The 23,270-nt window shown below is 44.4% G+C and overlaps 1 protein-coding gene across 1 annotated transcript in view; it reads left to right on the top strand.

Annotated features, from left to right (window-relative positions):
• The window catches only part of ABCA4 (ATP binding cassette subfamily A member 4), a 206,443-nt gene extending 188,313 nt beyond the window's left edge, over nucleotides 1–18,130 (top strand). The window contains exons 46-52 of the mRNA XM_066597367.1: nucleotides 1,348–1,454; nucleotides 9,966–10,107; nucleotides 11,579–11,713; nucleotides 13,320–13,423; nucleotides 13,507–13,599; nucleotides 13,681–13,930; nucleotides 17,644–18,130. Of these exons, the coding sequence (XP_066453464.1) occupies nucleotides 1,348–1,454; nucleotides 9,966–10,107; nucleotides 11,579–11,713; nucleotides 13,320–13,423; nucleotides 13,507–13,599; nucleotides 13,681–13,930; nucleotides 17,644–17,763 (951 nt within the window). The 3' untranslated portion in view covers nucleotides 17,764–18,130. The remainder of the gene's footprint in view (nucleotides 1–1,347; nucleotides 1,455–9,965; nucleotides 10,108–11,578; nucleotides 11,714–13,319; nucleotides 13,424–13,506; nucleotides 13,600–13,680; nucleotides 13,931–17,643) is intronic.
• The last annotated feature ends 5,140 nt before the right edge of the window (nucleotides 18,131–23,270 follow it).

Below are 23,270 nucleotides of genomic sequence, written 5' to 3'. Positions count from 1 at the left end.
GTAAGGACTCTTTCACCAGAGCGGAATATTTCCACAAGTCACGGCTTAATCTGCCGCTGTGGAATTCTGCTTCCAATCCTGCATGTCTACAAGTAGATACGGATGCAGAATTGAAAACGTTATCCAGGCAGCAGCCGCCGGATACACCGAGATCGGAGTGCAATCACTGCTCAACCCCAGTGTAACGGCTGGCGCTCATAATTGCAAACGTAGCTCTCACTGAAATCAATACTACAAGCAAAGCTGTAGTATAAAGCATGAGGGATGGACAGATCAGCAGTCTGTACTATTAATGAGACAGGAGGTTCATTTCAGACTACCTTACACCTCCGATGACCTTAGACTGTCTGTTCTTTGCACAACTCACTGTTGAGTTTAAGAAGACTTTTATGGAGTTGCTTACAGGCAGAGGCGCTTCCGCTCTGACCCCCGTGTATCCCAGCGGCCGCTTCCTGGATAACCCCTTTAAGCCATTTTCAATTCCACATCAAAATCCGCAAGGAGGCTGCATATTTTGGTGTAGAATTTTCCACACCTCTCTGTTACTTGTGTGGAAATATTCCGCTTGTGAAAGCACCCTTAGGCTAGTTTCACACAGGCGATCGCGATTTTGCCGTGAGAAAATGGTGTTAAAATCGCGCCTGCTCTCCCACAATTTTTGAGCGTCGGCACTGCTTTTTCTCGCAAAATCATTGCTGCCGCTTGCGATATTCTTGCCCAATTTTGCCATGATTTTTTTTGTCAATAGGACTTTCTAATGTTAAAATTGCAATGCAACGTGATAAAAAGGGAAACATGGCAAATAGAAAACAAATTGCACATCGTAGAAAGATAGAGTGTGCCGCGGTATTTTGCTCTCACAAACATCACATTTGTGAAAACATCCCAAATGGGAAGGAAGTCCTTGTAATTCATTGGTTTCATAATCTGCTTTTTTACTGACTCTCGCATCCCGCATAATGTTCTCGCCCCTGTGAAACCACCCTCAGGCCTACTGCACACGGCTGAGAAACAGGCACGAGATCTGTGCGTTGCGAGGCAAATGGATTCATATACAGGAGTGATGTTTTCGTGTTCCTCGGAACACTTCGCTCATTGCTTTCATTGGGACAACAAAACAGATCACACAGCGTGCGATGTGCGCACGAATGCAATGCAAGGTTTCCCATTGAAAACAATGAGAAACACTTGACAATCCTCTGGCGTGGCTGAAAGCCATGCCGGAAAATTCGCTACTTTACTGAAGGGATGGGTGGCATTGTTGAGTATTATGTTCATAATGGTCTTTGTCTAATCCACCCTTTGCTGCATGGCACATGATTGAAATCCCACATTTCTTTCATCTAGTGTTTTGGTCTTCTGGGTGTGAACGGAGCTGGAAAGACCACCACTTTCAAGATGTTGACTGGAGACATAGAGGTGACATCAGGAGATGCCGCTGTGGCCGGATATAGGTAAATCTGGCTTAGAAAAATAGAAAATTCTAGTGAAGCCAATATTTCTCCTTAGAGGGGCTTGTCCGGGACTTCAAGTATTTTTTTGGCAGTGGTCCACCACTCGGGATCTCCTACGATCAGCTAATTTCCGGCAGCACTGTCATTACGGACAGCACAGGAAGCAGATTGCACCGCCGTACTGCAGCAGCCCGAATTGGTAGTGCAGACGCAGCTGCCACTGAAGTCAATAAGAGTTGTGCCTGCACAACCAAACTACTACTGAGTTGCCACAGTACAGATGGCATGATCTGCTTCCTGAGCTGTCCATACTGACAGCAGTACTGGAAACAAGTAATCAGCGAGGGTCCCAAGTGGTGGACCCACGCCGATCATCTTTTGATGACCTATCATCAATATAAAAATTTCCGAAGTCCCTTTAACCACTTCCTGACCAGAAGCTTCTCCTCCCTTCATTACCAGACATGGACCACCTGGATGTTTGTAGGCTGTAGGCAGTCAGGAACTAGTTAGAGGGGTTGTACCAAAATTGCAAGTTATACCCTATCCAAAGTATAGGGGATAACTTGCTGATTAGTGGGGGTTTCACCGCTGAGACCCACTTCGATCCCCATGTCCCATTTTGACTGTCACTGTAGGGTTCACTTCTCCTCAAGCAGTGATGTCACTGTGAATGGAGTACTGACCAAGTATTCGCAGTAAGTGCTCCATTCATTTCAATGGGGAAGACGGAAACCCCAAGCAGGTGCCACTGAGCTGTCCCGCTGACAGTGAATGGGGTGCTAATACGACTTGCACTCCATTCAGTCTCCTCCTCACTGCGGGGAATGTAGTATTCCCACTGTGACGAGTATGGGGGGTTAAAGCTCTTATTTTCGAGATCGACTGGGGTCTCAGCAGTGATGGGGAATAACTGGCAATTTTTTTACAAACCCTTTCAAGACCATGGCGCTTAATCACTTCTAAATTAAACTATGAACATGTCATATGTTCTTTATCTCGAACAACATATACGAACCAGCGGACGACAGACATCATTGACCCATAATCTACTTCTAATCCATTAACTAATATTAGGCACTCCATTACTGCCCATGAAGAGAAGCTGTCAACCCAGATAACATAATGGCAAGTGACATTAATGGAGAGGTTTTAGCAGTGTGATAATGCATCTCACTTCCAAGTGTGAATACAATGTAGCTTTATATCGGCCAAACGTGGGCACCACAACCTGCAGCTGTAATATATGCATCCTCAGCTCTTCTATTGTGCTTGCAGTTGTTTTAATACTACATATTTTATCGTTATTACACTTACCGAATTGCAAGCAATACCATTTAGAAAGACTTGTTCTAAGCCAAGCATTAGAACATCGCAGTAAATGTTAGATTTCTGTGTACCCTCATCGATTTGCACTCTGCTGTCTTTTCACATGTAATTCCATAGGGGAGCATAAATCAGGGCCGTGAGATTGCAAAAGTGCTAAGAGGACGACAAGAAAACGTAGTGGCATAAGTGATGCATTTTCCCTTTTATTGAAGTGATACATTTATACTAAAGGAGTTCTCTGATAATAAAGTTTTATCATAAGCCACTCCGGTTCTACACGGCATTAGAAATACCTACTCAATAACAGGTTAGTCCACCTTATCCTACATACTCAACTCGACCCATGCGGTCAGTAGGTGCACATTTTGCGGATAAGTGGAAGCAGAATTCACAACCCTTTTCAGCATATCCCAAACATATTCAATAGGGTTACAGTCTGGTGAGTTTGGGGCGAAGACAGTGTGGAGAATTCATTGTGTGCCTCCAACCACTCCCTAGTGCTCCGAGCTCAATGACACGGACTGTCCTGTTGAAAAATGGCACTGGGGTCGTGGAAGACTGCTTGAAGATATGGGTGCAGATGGTCCGCTAATAGGTCTCTTTAGCATTCACCATTCAAGGGCTGTGGTATGATGACATGCCAGGAAAACAGACCCCTGACCATAATACTGCTACCACAGATATATGGACCCTCAGGAACCGCTCCTCTTCTTCCATTCTTCACCACATGAGGGTTGAAGGTACCCCCATGTGGCTGGCACTCTTTCTCAGGAACCCAGAAGAATAGAAGACTAACTTCAGACTCACAACCACACCCAAAACATACCCCATGACAGGAGATAAATTCTGAAACTCCCTGAGACTGCCATGATCATTCTCCTGCGGCACGTCTTTTATTGGGAGCCTGTTAAAATATAGTATAATGCAATACCATAAGCATTACATTATACTATATAAGCAATCAAACGATCACCGGCTAAAGTTCCCTAATAAAAAAGAAGTAAAGATAAAGATTTTTTGAATTATTATAAAAATATCAAAAGCCAGAAAAAAAAACTTTTACTAAGTCTTTGCATTTAAGAAAAATAAATCTAAAAATTGATATTGCTGCATCTGTAAAGGTCCATTTTTTCAGAAATCTCATATTATTAATCCGGTATGATTAACTGCATCAGGAAAAAATATGCAATGGCCGAATTGTGCTTTCTTTGGTCATTTCATCTCCAAAAAAAAATTAAATAAAAATGTATCAAACAGTTATACGTTCCCCAAAACGCTACCTATACAAACTACAAATCGCCACACAAAAACAAGCAATGGGGGTCAAAAGATGGCAACAGGAAGCAGTTCTTCTTTTTTTTTTAAGTATTTTATTTTTTTAGAATATTATTATATAAAAAAAACTCTCTAAATGTGGTATTGCTGTATAAGTACTGACCCACAGAATTAAGACTCTCCCCCCAAAGATCATGTTGGGAAAAAGAAGAATCTGGCACGTTGAAGTTCAACAATTTTTTTTACTTCCTGGGGATACACCGCTGCCAGTGGGGTCTTTCTTCAGCTTTCTCCACTCTTCCCATGAAAAGCACATGAACCCTCAGACGAACCAGGCTTTCATGTGTATGTGGGAATCAGGAGGAAGAGCTGTTGGGCATTCAAATGCTGACAGCTGCTGAAGGTGTACGAGGTCATGAGCTTAGAAGCCATGCATCTAGGCAGGGGTGTACAATTCATGGGGCCCCATAGCAAAACTCAAAGTTTGGCCCACCCCCCCAAAATATATTAGTGACAGCGTATTTGTAATGCGGCAGGCTTAGATACAGCTCTAGTGTTTATCTGAATAAGGGCCAATTTCCACGGTCGTGGGCTTCTTGCATGCGCCCGCCGGCGCTGTAAAAATGCCTGCATAGCAAAGGGCCCAGTGCATATACGCCAAGGCTTGCCCCGTTGTCCGCAGCCAGCAATGAGAGCGGGCATAGATTAGCTCTGCCCCACCCACTCTCATTGCAAACAACGGTAAGTGGTGGAGAGGAGAAGAGAAGGGGGAGGGAGTTTAGCAGTCACGCTACTAAACTCCCTCCCACCTACCTTCTCCGGCAGCTAGCATAGGCTCCCTTAGGAATCTATGCAGCTGCCACTACCAACGCTGAACAGCCAAGTTAGTGCATTTCGGCTGGGCACTTTTACACCACCGCCGGCTGCATAGACTCCTATGGCAGCCTATGACAGCTGTCGGAGAAGGGAAGTGAAAGGGAGTTTAGCAGCATGACTCCTAAACTCCCACCCCTTCCCTCCTCCTCTCCGCCCCTTTCTAGCTGTTTGCAATGGGAGGGGGTGGGGTGTAGCTAGTTGCTAAGCTCCCACCCAATCCCGCCCCTCCCATTGCTGGCTGCGACAAGGGATGGGGCGGGAGCTAGTGTGCTAAGCTCCCGCCCCCTCTGTCCCACCTCCTCCCATTGCCGAGAGACAGCGAGGGGGAGTGAAGGGGGAGACAGTTTAGCAGAGCTACACTGTCTCCCCCGCCCAACAGCATTGCGGGCTTAGGGTATAAGCACCGGGTCAGGGCCGTCTGAATAGGCGTGCAAACGCTAGATCTGTTCGCCCGATCACGCATTTTTACGTTGCTGGTGGGCGAACGTAAAAGCGTTGACGCCCGTGTGAATCCAGCCTAATAGCCAGATACCAGCTCTGCACAGTGATAGTGATGTCAGTGCAGTTACCTCCAGTAAACACAGATAGGATTGGTTCACAGATTCTGTGATTGGTTCAGTCTAAAGGCATACCAATGGCCGAATGCCGATTGATAATCGTTCGCTTTTCGTTTTTCCGTTCCTTTTTAGCAGGCATAAAAATCATCGTTAGCTCGTTCACTTTAAACACCGATCGTTCAGTCGTTCTCTTATACAGCCAATGTGCACAACTGAACAATGTCTCTTTTAAACGAGCCAACGATGTATCGGCCTGTATAAGCAGGCTTCCTGAGCAAACTCCGACATCATTCACTCGTTTGCTTGTTCAAATGATAAATCAGCTGGTGTAAACGGATCCTTATGCATTCGCCAGCTATAAGCCCATGTTGTACCTCAGTGTGCCTCCCATTTCCTACAGTGCCACATGGTGGCTATTAGTCACAGATATGTAGGAGATAAGATTAGCGGGTTGCTGCATCGCAAGATGAATTGTAGAGGCATTCATTGCTAGAAGCACAGCAGCACTTATAGTACATATGGATCCATATGTAAGAGGGAGCCCTAAAAAACACAGAAAAACAGTGCTCAGATCTGTGGGGCATCATAGAAGGGGACACATTTGACTGCTTAATAGAGATGAGCGAACGTGCTCATTTAGAGCAATTACTCGAACGAGCATCGCTTTTTTCGACTAACTGCCTAAGCAGGCGAAAATATTCGGGGGGGGTGGGGGCGGGGGGGAGCGGGAGGTTGCGGTGGGAAGTGGGGGAGGAGAGAGAGCTCCCCCCTGTCCCCCCCCCCCCTGCCGCCCCCCCGGCACCCGCCAAATCTTTTCGCTCGAGTAGGTAGTTACTTGAAAAAAGCCATGCTCGATCGAGTAATTGTCCTAAACGAGTACGTTCGCTCATCTCTACTGCTTAACCCTGTAGACTAATTTACAAATGTTTACATATTTACTATCCTCTTTATTTCCCTCTTCGTATCTTCAGGTTTTGCCATTGTTTTTGACAGTTTTAATATATGAATATTATTATAGTAATTACCGATTATGTAGAATGTTTATTACAACATTGAGGACATTACCGAAGTCCCCAAACTCATGCCACAAGCAGCGAGCCGCGCCATCCCCTCCCTACTGCCCAGAAGCTGCATAAACATGTTGTGCTGGGCACAGGCTTTAGCGCGATGGAGAAAGTCAATATGCACACTTATTTGCATAGTATAAAAAAACACCATCAGCAAAATGAATTTGTTGTTGCAGAGTTTATATCCAATCTGCCGCTTACTTTCAAAACATGTTTTTGATATCTTGGCTATCAGGGTGGAAAATAGAGTTCAGCACGTGAGCAGCGCATGGCAGTCTGATGGTTCAGAGTGTTTATACCACCCGCTACTCAGGAAGGTGTTTGCCCGCTGTGGAGTATATGTGTCTGTTGTGTCTGCAGAGTACTGATACAGTATCAGTGAATGTGTCAGGGGGTCGGGATATACAACTTGTCTTTGGCAAACAATCCTAAGGGCTCCTTCCCACGGACGGATTTCCGCCGCGTAATATGCGGCGGAAATCGGCTGCATTGCCCGCAGCGATTAGGTTCTCTTGAACCTAATGGCACAATGCTTACGGTGCGAAATTCCACCGTGGAATTCCGCACTGTGAAATCTCCCGTCCTCACCCGCGGCATGCTCTATTTGCCGTGGGTGTACACGCGGATGGCTTCCATTGCAGTCAATGGAAGCCGTCCGTCACGCTATCTTCCGCTGTAGCACAGTGGAAGATAGCGTGAAACCGCTTCCCCGCCTACCGCCAGCCGCGTCATATGACGCTGCGGCGCGTCACGTGCTCTATTGCGCATGCGCACCGAAGCGTCTTGTGGGACATAGGACGCTGGATCCGGAGGTGAGTATTGGGGTCTCTGGGGGGGCACCGTGACGGGCTCCGCCACGCCTTCCCAGAGACCCCAATACTTACCTCCGGATCTGGCGTCCTATGTCCCACATGACGCTTCGGTCCGCATGGGCAATAGAGCACGTGATGCCCCGGCCGCGTCATATGATGCGGCTGGCGGTAGGCGGGGAAGCGGTTTCACACTATCTTCCGTTGCGCTACAGCGCAAGATAGCGTGACGGACAGCTTCCATTGACTGCAATGGAAGCCGTCCGCGTGTACACCCGCGGCAAATAGAGCATGCCGCGGGTGAGGACGGGAGATTTCACAGTGCGGAATTCCACACCGTAAGCATTGTGCTATTAGGTTCTCAATAGAACCTAATAGCTGCGGGCAACGCAGCGGATGCGGCGGAAATCCGTCCGTGGGAAGGAGCCCTAACGTGGAGAAATTGCCCGCAGCATCAGATTAAAGGGGTGTCCAGTTTCTGCACATATTTTACAATATACTTTCTATATCAATTTGCTTGTTTGTTTTGTTTTTTTAACCTCTTAACAACCACTCGTATGCGTTTAGGAGTTTTCTTCTGATGCATGCGCCATTTTACGGTGGTGTATCAGAATACTGGCACAGTTTTCCTATGGCCGGTGGAGCCAGAGTCCAGCTGCCGGATGACAGCCTGCTTCCAGCTGTGATGGCAAGGACTGGCGAAACCACTGATCACAGCCATTTAACCTTTTACATGCTGCAGTTGTTGCAACCATTGCATGTAAAAGATTGACATCCCTTTAACCCATGCTAGAATTGTAGATTTTGCTAACTTTGCCTCTAGAAAAATGGAATAAAGAGTAATGAAAATGTTAAATATTCACAAAAATGGGATAATTGAAGACTAGAGCTCATCCTGCAAAAAACAAGTCCTTATAGAGCCCCATGAGTGGAAAATAAAAATGTTCTGGCTCATGGAATGCGGTGACACAAAAGAAAATCTTTAAAAAGAAGTGTGCTTTGGCATTCCGGCGCCACGGCTTTTGACAGGTGACGTCACTGGGTGGGAAGAAATGGTGACATCCCTCAAACTTGTCATGTGGGCTTTTAATATAGAAGACCCCAGCTGGTTGACAGAATGTCACTGATGACATCCTTGTCAGGCCTTACATTGGCTACTGCAGCGACAACTATAGCCCAAAGTAAATAGAAGACGGTGAGGCAGCAGCGCTGCAGCAGATAGGTGAGTGCTGTGGGTTTTTTTTCATCATATACGTCCCCCCTCTGCCACCAACGTTTTCCTTATTTGGAAAACCCCTTTAACTCACACAGTTTCATCTGGTAAGTAATAATCTGGGAAGGTCTGAAATTTGTAGAAAAGTAGACCAGAGTTGCCAGGTCTTCATAAGAAAGTCCATCTTATCATTTCTCGTGGACAACAGTCTTTCACAGAGCATCATCCTGGAGACAAGAGCTTTGTCAGCATTAAAGGAAATATTGGCCATCAGCCATTGGGACGCATCATGAATTCTCACAGCAATGCAGATAATTGGCGCCAACTTATCCTGTAGATTGGTCAACCTTGGCGGTGTATCAGCTAATAGAATAACTGAATGATGAAGTGGGAAGGGCTTAGCAATTACTCTTGAAAGCAGATTGGCCTTCACTTCTTGAGATCCACTGGAGTGATACACAATGGTGAAAGTAGTATACATAACTTTCAATATAACAGAAAATGATTTACCGTATTTTTCGCTTTATATGACGCAATTTTTCCCCTTCCAAAGCCGGGGGGGGAGTTGCTGCGTCTTACAGAGCGAATGGCGAATGTGCCAAAAAATTTGTTCCAATCGCCATTTTTAGCGCGATCGCGAATTTAACGCGCGAACGCGATTGCGTGTTAAACTCGCAATCGCACAAACAAATGTGCGACCAGTCTCCTCCCCACTGCTGCCCATACATACCTCTGACTGGTCGTGAGCGCCGGCAGGTACTACTGCTGCTCCCCGCCTTCACCAAACGGCTTCCTTCCTTCCTCCTGCTCCACACAAGCACCGCTGTGATATGGAGCACCAGTTTTTCAGACCTCTGCTGCTCTCTGCAATCCACTTACGGACAGGGAATGTATCTTAAGTAGCCATTCTACCAGTACTGTACTGTCCAGGACTTCATCTTCCACACTTCCCATGCTGCCTTGCATAGCCCTGCTCCAACCAGCTGCAAGCCAGCATCTTAATGCCTGCTCCTCTGTTGTATGTAGTAACTAGCAGTGTTTCCATGTCCCTGTTACTAGAGAAGCTAAATACCTAATGACAGGCAGTGGATTGCAAAGGTGCTGGAAGGGAGACCCCTAGTGGCAGCCACTTTATGATTGATTTTTAGTGGTAAAACAAAATAAATGTTCAATGCAAGGATATCACAAGATTGATGATACACACATAGGCTTTTAGATTAGCACAGGTTTTGTGATATAAGAAGTGCCCATTTAAGTGGAAAATGTTCTTTAGTTTTATAGACATTATTTTAAGAAAAAGCATTTCTAGCATTAACATAAAATCTTTAGCCAAAATGTGTCCAAGTACTTATGGCAACTATGCGGTATTATTTCTTACTTTCCAGTATTCTGACTGATCTATTGGATGTGCACCAGAACATGGGCTACTGTCCACAGTTTGATGCCCTTGATGAGCTGCTAACTGGTCGCGAGCATCTGCAGCTATACGCACGTTTAAGAGGAGTTCCTGAAGAAGAAGTTGATATGGTAATATAACATACTGTCTCTCAGAACACATTTGTGATTTTCTGCTTTTCTATTAAAAGGCTGTCCAATTACTGTTATCCTTTAACATCACCGAACAACATCCCTTTAACAGGCCTTAGTGTGATAAAATAATAAACAGAGCTGCTGGGATCCAGTGCTGCAGTCCCGCTGTGTTCCCAATGTTGATTGTGGCAGCAGCCGTCGCCAAAAGTCAGGTGGTGGCCACTCCAGCCAATCAGAGGCCGCAGCGTCACCACTTGTTCTCCTGGCATGAGAGCTCACACCCTGGGCACCATGAGCTGGGCATTTGGGAGCGTGATGCTGCAGCCGCCGATTGGCAGCAGCGATCGCCTGACTTCCACCAGGACCACAGCGGGACTGCAGCACTGGATCCCAGCAATGGCAGAGGGGTAAGTATAGCTCTGTTTATTATTTTACCACACACAGGTCTATTAAAGGGATGTTGTCTGATAAACAGATAATCCCTTTAAAATGTATCTATCATTACATTGTCTTTGTTTTCTAAGAAACCAGCAGTAAAAATGATTTGAAGCCGTTTCCTAAAATACTTAAATAAAGCTCGGATACTCTACTTTTTAACTACAGATTACCATTCCTCTGTTCCCCTAAACACAAACTTGGCGGCCTGGTATCAGCACTCGGGGGCCAATCTGTATAGAGCTGTTTGTATTTCGGCCAGTAGAATTATTATAATGAGCATAAATTTAACCCCGTAGGGATACCCAAAACACTTTTTTACTTACCTCAATAAAGGGCTTTTATCTTGCACATACATCTTTTTAAGGTTGTTAATGCTGACAGCCAGGCTCCTGCTCTAACACCCCGAGGCGGAGAAACCTCAAATTCTGGAAGTCCCTTCATTCCACAATCAATAGCAATTGCAGCATTTAAGCAGATGACAGAAGGAGGGGGATCCTTCTGTCACCCATCGGCACCCCACATTGTGATTGCAGGGTACCAATGCATTCCAATAGCAGCAGGAAGCATGATAAAGGCCTCCATGTCTGCCATGAACTCAGCCTATTAGACCCCACCTCCAGCAGAGTCTAGGAGGCTGCTGTCCTAGGATTAGTAGAATGCAATACATACGAAATGCAGTGTACTATCCTAACGACCGAGCTATTGCATCAACTTGTCCCCCAAAATAACAAGCACACATATGGCTATGTCAATGAATTATGGCTCTTGCAATGGGACAATGAAAATCACTCAGTCCTTAAAATAAAAAAAATAGGTTAATCACTAAGGGGTTAAGGTCCGCTCCCGTGCAGTGGGAACAATCAGAATGGCCCCTTTATTTCCTGTATTCTTTAAAGAACTAGTAGGTGCAATTTTCTGTTGTGACATATAATGTGAAGGACGTCCTCAGGGTTCCCTATGTAAGATCATTACTTGTAGGACACATTTAAGGACTAATTCAGGATCCCTTGTCTTTGTTCTATTCTCTCAGGTTGCAGAATGGGGGATTGAAAAACTGGGCCTTAGAAAATATGCGGACCAATCAGCAGGCACTTACAGTGGTGGAAACAAACGCAAGCTATCAACTGCAATTGCTCTAATTGGATGCCCCCCAGTGGTATTGTTGGTAGGTTTGGGGTATTTTTATTACTTTTTATTGAGGATAAAGACGAAGTCTGCATTCTTTCTCCCTTATGCAATCACTTCTTCCATCTCCAACTTTACTTTCCTATAATTGAAGAAAACAACGTATTCTATATACTGTATATTTTTTATTAAGAGTGTGGATAGAAAACACTTTCTCGGGGTCCGCCAGAACTATAACATTAATGGCTTCCATTCCCTTTATTGTTTACGTAGCGTCAGTTGCTCATCCGTATCAATGGTTGGTCTACGACTGCAGCTCATCCACACTGAGCACAGTATGGTGGCCCATAGTACAGGACTCCGTGTGATGCCGTATAATCATGAGGCCTTTCTCTTGAGTCTAAGGCCCAATGTCCATGGGCGGATTTGATTTGCAAAATCCGCCCGGGTGATCCGCAGCTCTAGCCGCCCATAGAGAAGCATGGGGCATCCGCACTTCATTTAAGTCCTGCAGATTTGATTTTAAATGATTTGCATATGCCACGCATATGGCAGCATGTTCCATTTTATCGCGGATGTGGCTCAATTCATCTCTATGGGAGCTTACGATCCACAGCGCATCCGCAAGTGCATTTAAATACATTTGCAGATTCACTGAGGGTTTAAAGGTTAAAATCAATTAGGGAGGTGGGGAAAAGGCTGGGTGGTGGGGTTGGGGATATTTTTCCCGCAGATGATCCGAAATGCATCCGCACGGGAAAAAAACGCAATCCGCGATCTCCTGCAAGCAATGAAAAAATCCTTTTAATGGTGACTCACAGTGAATCCGCTGTGAAGATCTGCATGAATACTCCACTTGTGTCGTGGGCATGAGGCCTAAGAATATTCTCCAGAATTTTCTATATCAATCCCTTAGGGCTCATGTCCACGGGCGGGTTTGAATTCCAGGATCCGCGTGGGTCACCCGCGCAGATGATCCGGAGTTCAATACCTATAGACTATTCATGGGTGCCCACACTTTAATTAAAGCATGTGGGTTTGTTTTCCAGGTCCTTCCGGTCCGGAAAACAAATAGCAGCATGCTGCGTTTTGCCACGGGTCCCGCAGAGACTGCTTCCATTGAAGTCAATGGAAGCAGCCGTCTGATCTGTGGCACACCTGAAACGGTCACTCCGGGTGTGCTGCGGGTCCTGTGGGAAAGCAGGAGATTAAAAAAAAAAAAAATCTCCACTACACATTCGCGGGGAGCGTGCCGACCCACATGCCAACGCGCCCGCCCACTTGCACCGAGGAGGCACCAGACAACCTGCACGCATCCGGACTGGTAAGTAGTGTCCTCATGCTGGGGGCAGGGTGGGATCCCGGGGCCGGGCTCCCACCCACGGAACCCGACCCGCCCATGGGCATGAGGCCTTAGGGACCAAGATGTCTGGTAGGATGTCCTAATCAGTGATTGACTGCTATCTGTGAATGTGTGCTCCTACATGGAAGGATCACTGATAGGGCCACCCACTAGACCTCCAGAGATTTAATTTTTTCCCATATAACTATATATCAGTATGTTTCCCCTTAGCCATAATGAATATTATATCCCATCTGAATGCCCAATCAATGTACAAATATATCCTCATCCTCTCCTCTTCTAGGATGAGCCTACTACAGGAATGGATCCTCACTCACGCCGCTTCCTATGGAACTCTATTGTCAGTATTATCAGGGAAGGCCGAGCGGTAGTACTTACCTCCCACAGGTATAATCATTTCCATGTATGTACGATGACATGAGTAATAGGCGGTCTAATAATTGTATTGTCCTCTGGTTTGCTCTCTCCAGTATGGAGGAATGTGAAGCTCTCTGCACTCGGCTCGCCATAATGGTCAAGGGAACCTTTAAATGTCTTGGAACCATTCAGCATTTGAAATACAAGTATGTAAAGTGACATTTTCCATGTTTCTGATTCTTGCATTCTACCTTTGCTTTGGTTCTACTCTGCATTCTGTATTCCAGATTTGGAGACGGTTACATTGTAACCATGAAGATCAGACCCCAGAAGCTCGGAGCAGCCCCCGACCCAGGACCAGCTGAAAAGTTCATACAGACAAACTTCCCTGGCAGCTTACAGCGAGAGAAACACTACAACATGTTACAGTATCAGATCTCCTCCTCTTCCCTGGCCAGGATATTCCAGCTGCTCATCTCCAACAAAGACAGCCTCAACATAGAGGAATACTCGGTGTCCCAGACCACATTGGACCAGGTGAGACATTGGACCGGATAGCATTTTGTTTGCTGCCAATGAAAAACGGAAGCAACGTCAAATAAATGTTGCGATCCGTTTTGGCTCCGTTTTTTTAAAATGGAAACAAAAGTAACAATATGCGTTTTGCTGCATACGGCAACTATTTTAGACTTCGCATGGGATCGTATCTCATACACGCCATCATGCGCAGTTTTCCTGGTTTTTCTTTTTTTTTTCTGCTCTCATTTAGCAACGGTGTGTATAAATACCGCTGTATGCACCTGTAGATAACAATAGGGCCCTATTGTGTGTAGTACATGGTAAAATGGAACATGCAGCGTTCTTTTTTATGCACGTATTAGGCCACGTATTATATCCACGGGGAAAATCCGCAGCGGGTCCCTCCTGCCCGACGGACATGAGGGCTGAAAATAACAATTACTCACCTCTCCGCACTCTCTGGATCTTCCCTTCTTCGCGGCTTGATCTTCTCTCCGTCGCGGGCAGATCTTCTTTCTTTGGCCCAGCGGATGTGCTCGGCACGCCGGCTGCGTGCCGCGCACATGCGCCGGGCACATCCACCAGCCCGAAGAAAGAAGATCCGGCCGCGACGGAGAGAAGATCAAGCCGCGAAGAAGGGAAGATCGGGAGCGTCCAGAGCAGGTGAGTATATTCTGATTTTAGGTCTCCTGCGGATCCGGACGGCATATCCGCGTGTAATATGTGATTGAATTACGCTTGTGTGAGCCTGCCCTAAGTATTTATGGAATATCTACAGGATAAGACATAAATGCCTGACAGGAGCCGGTCCCGCATCTGTGACACTCGCCTGGTGGGAAGAGGACGTCCATCACCCTGGTTCAGTTACTCACATCTGCCATAGTCTCCATTTGCCCTATTCACATTGGCAAGTTTTAGAGTCGAAATATGTTTTTTTAGAGACTTTTACATAGCATACAGATTGGCTGGCAAGAGCCTCAAGGTTATATAACTGCCATAAGAAAAGCCAATGTCAATACCCCATGGGCAAATGTTAGATGACAGTTCTTTCTGACTGTAACTGAGCAAACTCGGATAGCTCTGACCTATAAAAATCAATGAGGCTTTTCAGACCAGCAACCTTTTTTTCACGGACTGAAGGTTCATGTAAAAAAAATCATAGTATTTCCTATTTTGGTCCAATTCACAGATGAGAGTAGGGCATTCAAGGTCCAGTCTCCTGCACATCGGACAGCACAGTCAGGGTGCCCATGTGTTATTCCAATGCCAGTTGCACCCAAGAATCTCAGGCACAACTTGCACTTGGCCATCTGAATGCAGCCTTAAAGTGAATGCAAGTTAAAAAAAAGTGCTGAGCAAGTAACCACCCCCCCACCTAGTTCTCCTAATAGGTAGTGTGGTGGACTCCTCAGGAAGGTGGTGAAAGAGACTAGAAAACTTGTTGCAGTCAACAGTGTAGCAGTCTTTACTTCATTGCAACTTTTGTTACAATGTTCTAGATTACAGAAGATGACACAGCCTTACGGCTCCTGAAGGCAGGGATTGTAAACTCCGTCTTCTTGCTCTTGGCCTCTCAACAATATGGCAGGTCTCCTTCTCTCAAGGCCAGGAGCTCTCCTCTACAACTCACACTTAACTGCCATATCCAACCTCCCTCACACACAGCTCCTCCTTGCTATTGCATTCCAAACAATTCACTTAAAGAGGACAGAGCTGCAATACCAAATATGGCCACTGCAATACGGACGGCGTTTGAATAGTTACAGATGTCCATAGAAACTTGTCACAATCTGATCGACAGCGATCCCTGGTGGTAGACCCCTGCCAATTCGTGATGCAATATGAAAGCCCTCTCTACTAATATTCGCCTAATTAAACACAGTTTCGAGTACATATATAATTGTGATTTAATTATTAGAGATGAGCGAGCACGCTTGGATAAGGCAGTTACTCAAGCTGGCATTGCTCTTCTCGAGTAACTGCATTCTCGTCCGAGCAGGCTCGGGGGGGGGGGGGGGGGCGGCCGGGGTGAGCAGGGTGGCGGCGCGGTAGCGGGGGGGGGGGGGAGAGAGAAAGAGAGATCTCTCACTCTCCCCCGCTCCCCCCGCCGCCCCGCCGAGCCTGCTCGGACGAGAATGCAGTTACTCGAGAAGAGCGATGCTCACTCGAGTAACTGCCTTATCCGAGCGTGCTCGCTCATCTTCATTAATTATGTTTTGTACACTGGGGGTTAATCATTGGTCTGATTGGTTGCTGTGATTTTTTAAAATAGGTACACGCGCCTAAAATCCTATGCCATGAGTAAGAACAGCATTCTCTAAAATGCATAGGAAAGCTTTTGCTACCTGCAGTCTGTTAACCCCATCTATTACTTTTACTAGTTGCTGATTAATAAAGAATATTTTGGATTTTAATTTGCTACCAGAATTCCTCTATTTTGTCCCCTGCCAATCTGCTATTCATGACCTATCTTGAGTATAGGTTACCAATAGTTTTGATTCTGGAAAAACCCTTCAAGCCATCCTCCTGGCAGGACTTAACCTTTTCCAATCCACTGTCTGACATCTTAAGACATTATGATTTAAGGCTGTACAGCTCCGATGTTGGAAGACGTCCGTCGGGGTTCTCTTACTGTATATTGCCAGCCTCTCTGCTGTCGGAGCCTATCCAATGTGTCACCTCATGCAGTACTGGTGTTAGCCAGCATATAGTGCCATTGTATAACGGCAGAAAAAGAGTAAGCCCCCTAGGAAAACCAGAATACAAATTGGATTGAAAAGGGTTAATAGGCAGCTATGAAAAAGTACAGTATACTGCAGCAGACAGGTATTGCAGTAAATTGTACAAACAATTGCAAGTGTAAGCACCCTAATGGGATTTTAAAAAAAGATTTTATAAAAAATATTTAAAAAGTAAAAAATATATATATATCCCATAAAAAATCTAGACCAATGAAAAAAAACAATTGGTATTGCCATGTCTGGAAAATGTTCTATTAAAATATTGCACTACTTATCCTACACGGTATACATCATAAAAAATACACAATTCCAAAAATGTGCAGGGTTTTGGTTACTACACCTCAAAAAAATGTATAACCGTGATCAAAAAGTTTTGAAATGGTACCAATAAATACTACAGCTCACCCTGCATAAAACAAGCCCTCCACTGACGTAAAAGTAATGAAGCTATGGGTCCCAGAATATGGCGGCCGACAGAAAGGTACTGCCATAATCATACTGACCTACAGAGTAAAGTGGGCGTGTCATTTTTACCGCACCATGAATGCCATAAAATGCTATTGTGGTTTTTTTTTTCTGATTTAACCCCATTTAAACATTTTTAAAAGTTTTTCAATACATTATATGATTATTTAAATGCTATGTGAATTGAAAAATGAAAAAAAAAAAATTATGGCTCCTCGTAAATGGGGATGAAAAATAGAAAATGAAAAACAGAAAACTCTCTGGTCTTGAAAGGGTTAATGCAGCACGCAACTGTATTTTTTCAGCCCTGGAGTAAGCCCCAGGCAACCCTTATGTTCTGGGCTTTCATTTTCAAACCAAGTGTTTCCTCTCTCTCCTCCCATGATTTCTGGCACACGCCGTTCCAAATTGTTATGCACGACATTAATAACACATTTTCATGTTGATCACTTCCAGTCCGTAGTGAAGCATTGGCCGATAGTGACGCTTTTTTAATCCCGGAATCGTCTGTTTTTCCATTTACAGGTGTTTGTAAACTTTGCTAAGCAACAGACAGATGATGAGGATATCCGTCTCCATCCGCGGGCTGCCGGTGCCACACGAGACGTTAGAGTCGCACCTGCTCCACCACCAAAGGCATCATAGATCTCAAGCTGAACTTGCCCCAAGTAACGGGTCATAAGTTAAGAAGGTGCTTTTCTGAAACGTGAGATGGCGATTGTGCCGGCAGGCACTGAAGAAACTCTTCATCTGCCCATAAAGCTAATGTCAGCGTGTAACAGTCTAATGAAGAACAAAGTTTTAGGACACTTTGAAGACTTTTCTACAGATTTGTCAGGATAACGTCCACCTATAAAAATCCTCTTCAAATGTAACCAGCGCGACACCAGCTGAAGTGTTCCTCTGCTTGTCAGGAACAGATGGAAATATTGAGTCTAGCCGATGAGAATTGTTACTGCCAGTAATGATGCAATGTACTTCTTGATTTTGTGTCAACATGAATAGATTTGCTTTGTCCTTTTTCATATGCTTATTAACAAATAAAGTTTAGTGAATTGAATCTACTTTATTTGGGTTATCATCATGTAAAGTTATGTGATTGTCCCAACCAGCAGCATGGTTTAGGTATGGGTACGGGTACAGATGCAGATAGAGGGGGGGGCCCAGCTCACCTTTTGCATCAGGGCCCCTGAGCCTTTAGTTATGCCCCTGGCAACCACTAGTATAATAAAACATAAAAGTTGACTATAAGAAATGAGGCATTACATTGTGAGCTCCGATCCCCCAACTGAGATCCCATATCATTATTTTCAGTAAAAAGGCTTTTTACAACATCAGACACCATGGGTGAGTGGGTTTATGTATAAATCATAAAGTCCAGCAACATGCATGCAAATATGGAGGTTTCTTTAAAGGTCCGCTCTAGCACTTCTTTCCACCCCTGTACTTCTCACCTGATTGCCTGTCACGCTTCTAAGTATACTGCAGTCACTTCCATGCAGTGCAGCATCCTGTCTGATACTTATCAGGCTCCATTTTGATACTGAGATTTCTCCTTGCTTTTTCTTTCACTATTCTGTAATATTGATCCCATGATGTATCAGTACAACATTACATGAGCAGATGGAGCCTGTACCATCTCTGCCTGATGGGAGGGCAGTGTTATTATCATTCACCTAAATAAGCTACAGACTATAAGTCTACAGTCAGAAGGCTGAACTGTCGTCTCCTTCATTATAAGTGTGTGACAACAGCCTCTAATCATCAGCAGGAACTGGGACACGGGTTTATGTGTCCTCCCCTAAAGGACTTTTGTGGTTGGGGTCCTTCACATAGGAATTATACTGACTCGAAAACTGGCTTTTTGAGAGAACATAAAGCCAAGTAATTCTCAGGTGGTCAGAATGAGATCACATGATCGGCCTGAAGCGAAGGACTGCAGGAAGTCTACAATAGAAAGAAATAAGTAAACAAGGTAAAACTAGTTGGCTTATATATACTGGGAGGAGGGTGGAGAGGAGTGGCTAGTCACATAATTAATGAAAAAGTGTCACTGGAGCAGCTCTTTAACCCTTTTCAATCCACTGTCTGACATCTTCCTACATTCTGATTGAAGCTTGTACAGCTCCAATGTCAGAAGACGTCCGACAGGCTATTCTTACCGTCTATTGCCAGCCACTCCGCTGTCGTATTGCCAGCCTCTCTTGTGTATAACAGCAAAAAGAGAAAGCCTTTTAGGAAACCCTGAATCCAAAATTGGATTGGAAAGGGTTAAATGGTTATTAACGTCTCAGCAAGCGTCAGAGATAGCAGAGTGCTTGAACTCTATCTCTGTCAGTCCCATTGAAGTGAATGGAGCGAAGGCACGCATGTGCATCCTCCTTTGCCCACACTTTGGGACACGTGGCACTGAAATCTTGGGATGGTGATAGACCCAGTGATTGCACCCCCACTGATCTTGTGGATAACTTGCTGAGATGGGAATAACCCTTTGCATTTCTTGTTTCATCTTAGTAAAGGGGATGTGAATTTTTGCAACATTTTTTTTCTATTGTGTCAATGCATCTAAATAAAAAAAAAATCAGAGGTGAGAGGAAAAAATGTACAAAGACATAAATCACAGAAAAAGAAGCCAAATCTGCATCACCTGATACTGCAATCTGGCTGTCTACATGCTACCAGGGAATATGGTGATTGGGCCGCCCTGCAGTATCAGGTGCTGCAGATTTGGCTGCTTTTTCTGTGAGTTATGTTTTTAAATTTAAAAAAAGATTCAACTTTCCATATAGTTTTGTTTTGGAAATAGGATACCGTTTTGTGCACACAGCTTCAAAGCAGAGCTCTGTCTGTCCATAGTCTGATTCTGTAGTTATGTGTTACTCCACTTCCTCAGCCTTGCATAGAAATAAGGGAAAAGATGGGAGAAGGTAATAAGAAACCTCAGGCTCTCTACCCATGGAGACACACAGGTCTGCATACATAAAATGTGCATTAGGACTGTAAAGTAGTTGCAAAGGTGCACATATGCTAAAGGGGATATACTCATTTCAGATATTTATGGCATATACACAGGATATGCCATAAATGGCTGACAGGTACGAGTCCCACCTCTGGGATCTATGTCACCTATGTCAAGAACAGGTGTCAACAATCTACAGAAATGTAAATAATGTAGAAGGCAAATAAATTTTCGGATTAAAAAAATTGCAACACACCACCAATGGGGTGTATTAAAAGAGGTATAGGGGCGAGGAATGGGAACATTATCCTCCCACTATATAAGGCACTTGTCAGGTCTCACATGGAATACTATGTACAGTTCTGGACACCGATGCTCTGGAAAGATGTTACAGTGCTGGACGGGGTTCAAAGAAGGGCAAGTAAATTAATAAACAGAATAGGAGGACTGGAATACCCAGAGAGGTTATCAAAACTGGGAATATACACCCTGGAAAAAAGACGGCCAAGGGGTGATCAAATAACTATGTATAAGTACATGAGGGGACAATACAAGGATCTCTGCCATGATCTGTTTATACCCAGGACTGCGACGGTAACAAGAGGGCATCCGCTACGTCTAGAAGAAAGCAGGTTTCATCGCCAACACAGAAAAGGGTTCTTGACTGTAAGAGCAGTGAGACTGTGGAACTCTCTGCCTGAGGACGTGGTGATGGCAAAATCCATAGAGGAGTTTAAGAGTCTTTTTAGAGCGCTATGATATTACAGGATACAGGCATCAAATAACCAGCGGGTTGTTGATCCGGGTAGGAACTTTCAAATGTTGATCCAGGGATTATTCTGACTGCCATTATGGGAGTCGGGAACAAATTTTTTCCACCAACTGGACTAAATTGGTTTCTGCCTCCTTGGGTTTTTTTGCCTTCCTCTGGATCAACAAAGTGGGGTGGAAACAGGCTGAACTGGATGGACATTGTCTTCTTTGAGCCTAACATACTATGTTACCTATTTTCTCATACACATAAAAGATATACTTGATTAACTACTCGTTAAAGAATAAAAATCTCATAACAATCATACTTCCTAATGGATGACCAGAGTGAATGATATATACAATTATATACTCGTATTCAATAAAGTAGGGTAGAATCTACAATTGTGGTCCTCACGAACCGCTAGGGAGCTCCAAGGGTACAACTTTATTCATTCCAAACATTTTTTTCTTAAGCCTGATGAAAAGCCATAAAAAATCCACCAGAGCAAAAAAATACAGAGGACATAGAATAAACTGAACCCTACAGTGGCCCTATAAGCAGGGTGTTCACCCCGATAAGAGCGTCCCAGTAGTCCTGAAGTCTCACCGCTATTAAATCACTCGATTACCCTAAACAAAAATCCTCCATGTTATTCAAAAACAAAAATGACTTCCTGACATAACAGATGTAAGGAAGAGTTCAGCAGGGGATCATCATGATCGTGCAATACCACGTCATACTGGGAGATCGAAAAATCCAGCTATACACAGTGATACTGACATCCAAGATGACGGGGCATAACTCAAGAAGCTTTACACCCAGAATTCAAACCAACAGTCATGCACCCACTCACCTCCGTTAGACAGAATAACCAATTGATTGGCTATCCTGTCTAATTGGGGTGGGGGGGAGACGGGGAGGCATGACTATTAGTTTAACGAAACGCAAGGACCTTTCAGCCCAGAATTTAAAGGAGAATTCCAATTAAATTCATAATTTTACATATTACATACAGTTTAAAAAAGTGTCCTGGCACTGCCAGCACCATCTGGGGCTAGTCACAAATTTAGGCTGGCATCATTGTCCTGGCAGCAGACCATATAGCATGTGCACAGTTTCATGTAGCGCTTTCCATTGAAGGAGAAAGATCTGTCCTCACTGGCTAACCAGTCAATTAGGTCAGTCAACCTATCACGATTCTCTTATTTAAACAGATTCCTCCTTGTAGAGGATGCTGATTATATTTTGGTATACTGGTCAAGTGCTCAGTGTTCACTCATGCTCAATGTTCTCAGCTGCCCAATGCTCACTAGTACTGTGTTTTGTGTTCGGTGCTCTGAATTCAACATTCAGTGGGCAGTGTCCAGTTGTCCTTGTTTCTCCCTGCCTTGGACTTGCTACTTTCAAGCAATGGGGTTACCCTTTTCAGGATGGTTGCTCCTCTTAGTGACGGAACCAGTTCAAGGAGGCCCTAGTAAGTAACTTTATTTCCAGGTATTTACCATCACCAGGTGCAAATGTTCAGTGGCCAATATCTAGTTGTCCTTGTTTCTCCCTGCCTTGGACCTACTACTTTCAAGCAATAGGGTTACCCTTTTCAGGATAGTTGCTCCTCCTAGTGACGTTTCCAGTTCAAGGAGGCCCTAGTAACATTATTTCCAGGTCTTTACCATCACCAGATTCAAGTCTTTCCATGCAGTCTGTCACAGTGACTTGTTCTCTAAGCTTTCTGTCATCTGCTGTGCTGATAGGTTTGAGTAGACGTGACAAGAAAATACTGGTTTAGTGTCCATGAGTCAGCACTCCCACCAAAATTTAGACATTATGCCTAAAATGAGGCCAGCTCAAATATTGAAAGTGAAAAAAATGCATAAACTTTTAAACTCTAGAACTGATACTTTCCATCCATATAATAAAAAACACGCTAAATCATGTTTGTGTATGAAAACCTCAGTCTTTTTATTAATCCACGTACAGAATTATACAGAGTATGGCTTTTCCACCGCTGTAAAAATACACAGCACAAAACAGCAATGATTTATTAGTTGATTATATGGCTTCTGTTGGTCTTTTAGGAAAACTGTGAAAGCTTTGGCTTTTGAATGGTGCATAAGGCTTGTTGAACACATCCAGGACCCATAAATATCTTGGGCTTTTACAAAGCTTTTTGCGCTTCTGTGCTGGGATAGTACCAGTTGGTTGTGTGAGCTAAGGCTCCTTGTACTTCACTGGGCACAAAAGCTTCAGCACTTCTTAAACTGTTCCTCTTCAGCTCTCGCTCGTTGATTTTTTGTTTTATTTTACCAACATTGTGCTTTTTGATTACTGAATATTAGCAATAAAACAAAATTCTAGACAGAACATTCATAAAATGAAACAAGACGCTCTGATGATAATTAGTCTTGAAATTAATGCCATTATTGATTACATTGAGGGAGG

The sequence above is a fragment of the Eleutherodactylus coqui genome, chromosome 3 (genome assembly GCF_035609145.1).
Source record: "Eleutherodactylus coqui strain aEleCoq1 chromosome 3, aEleCoq1.hap1, whole genome shotgun sequence".
NCBI classification, from domain to species: domain Eukaryota; kingdom Metazoa; phylum Chordata; class Amphibia; order Anura; family Eleutherodactylidae; genus Eleutherodactylus; species Eleutherodactylus coqui.
Note: the sequence above shows the minus strand (reverse complement) of the source record. Positions and strands in the feature narration are given on the sequence as shown.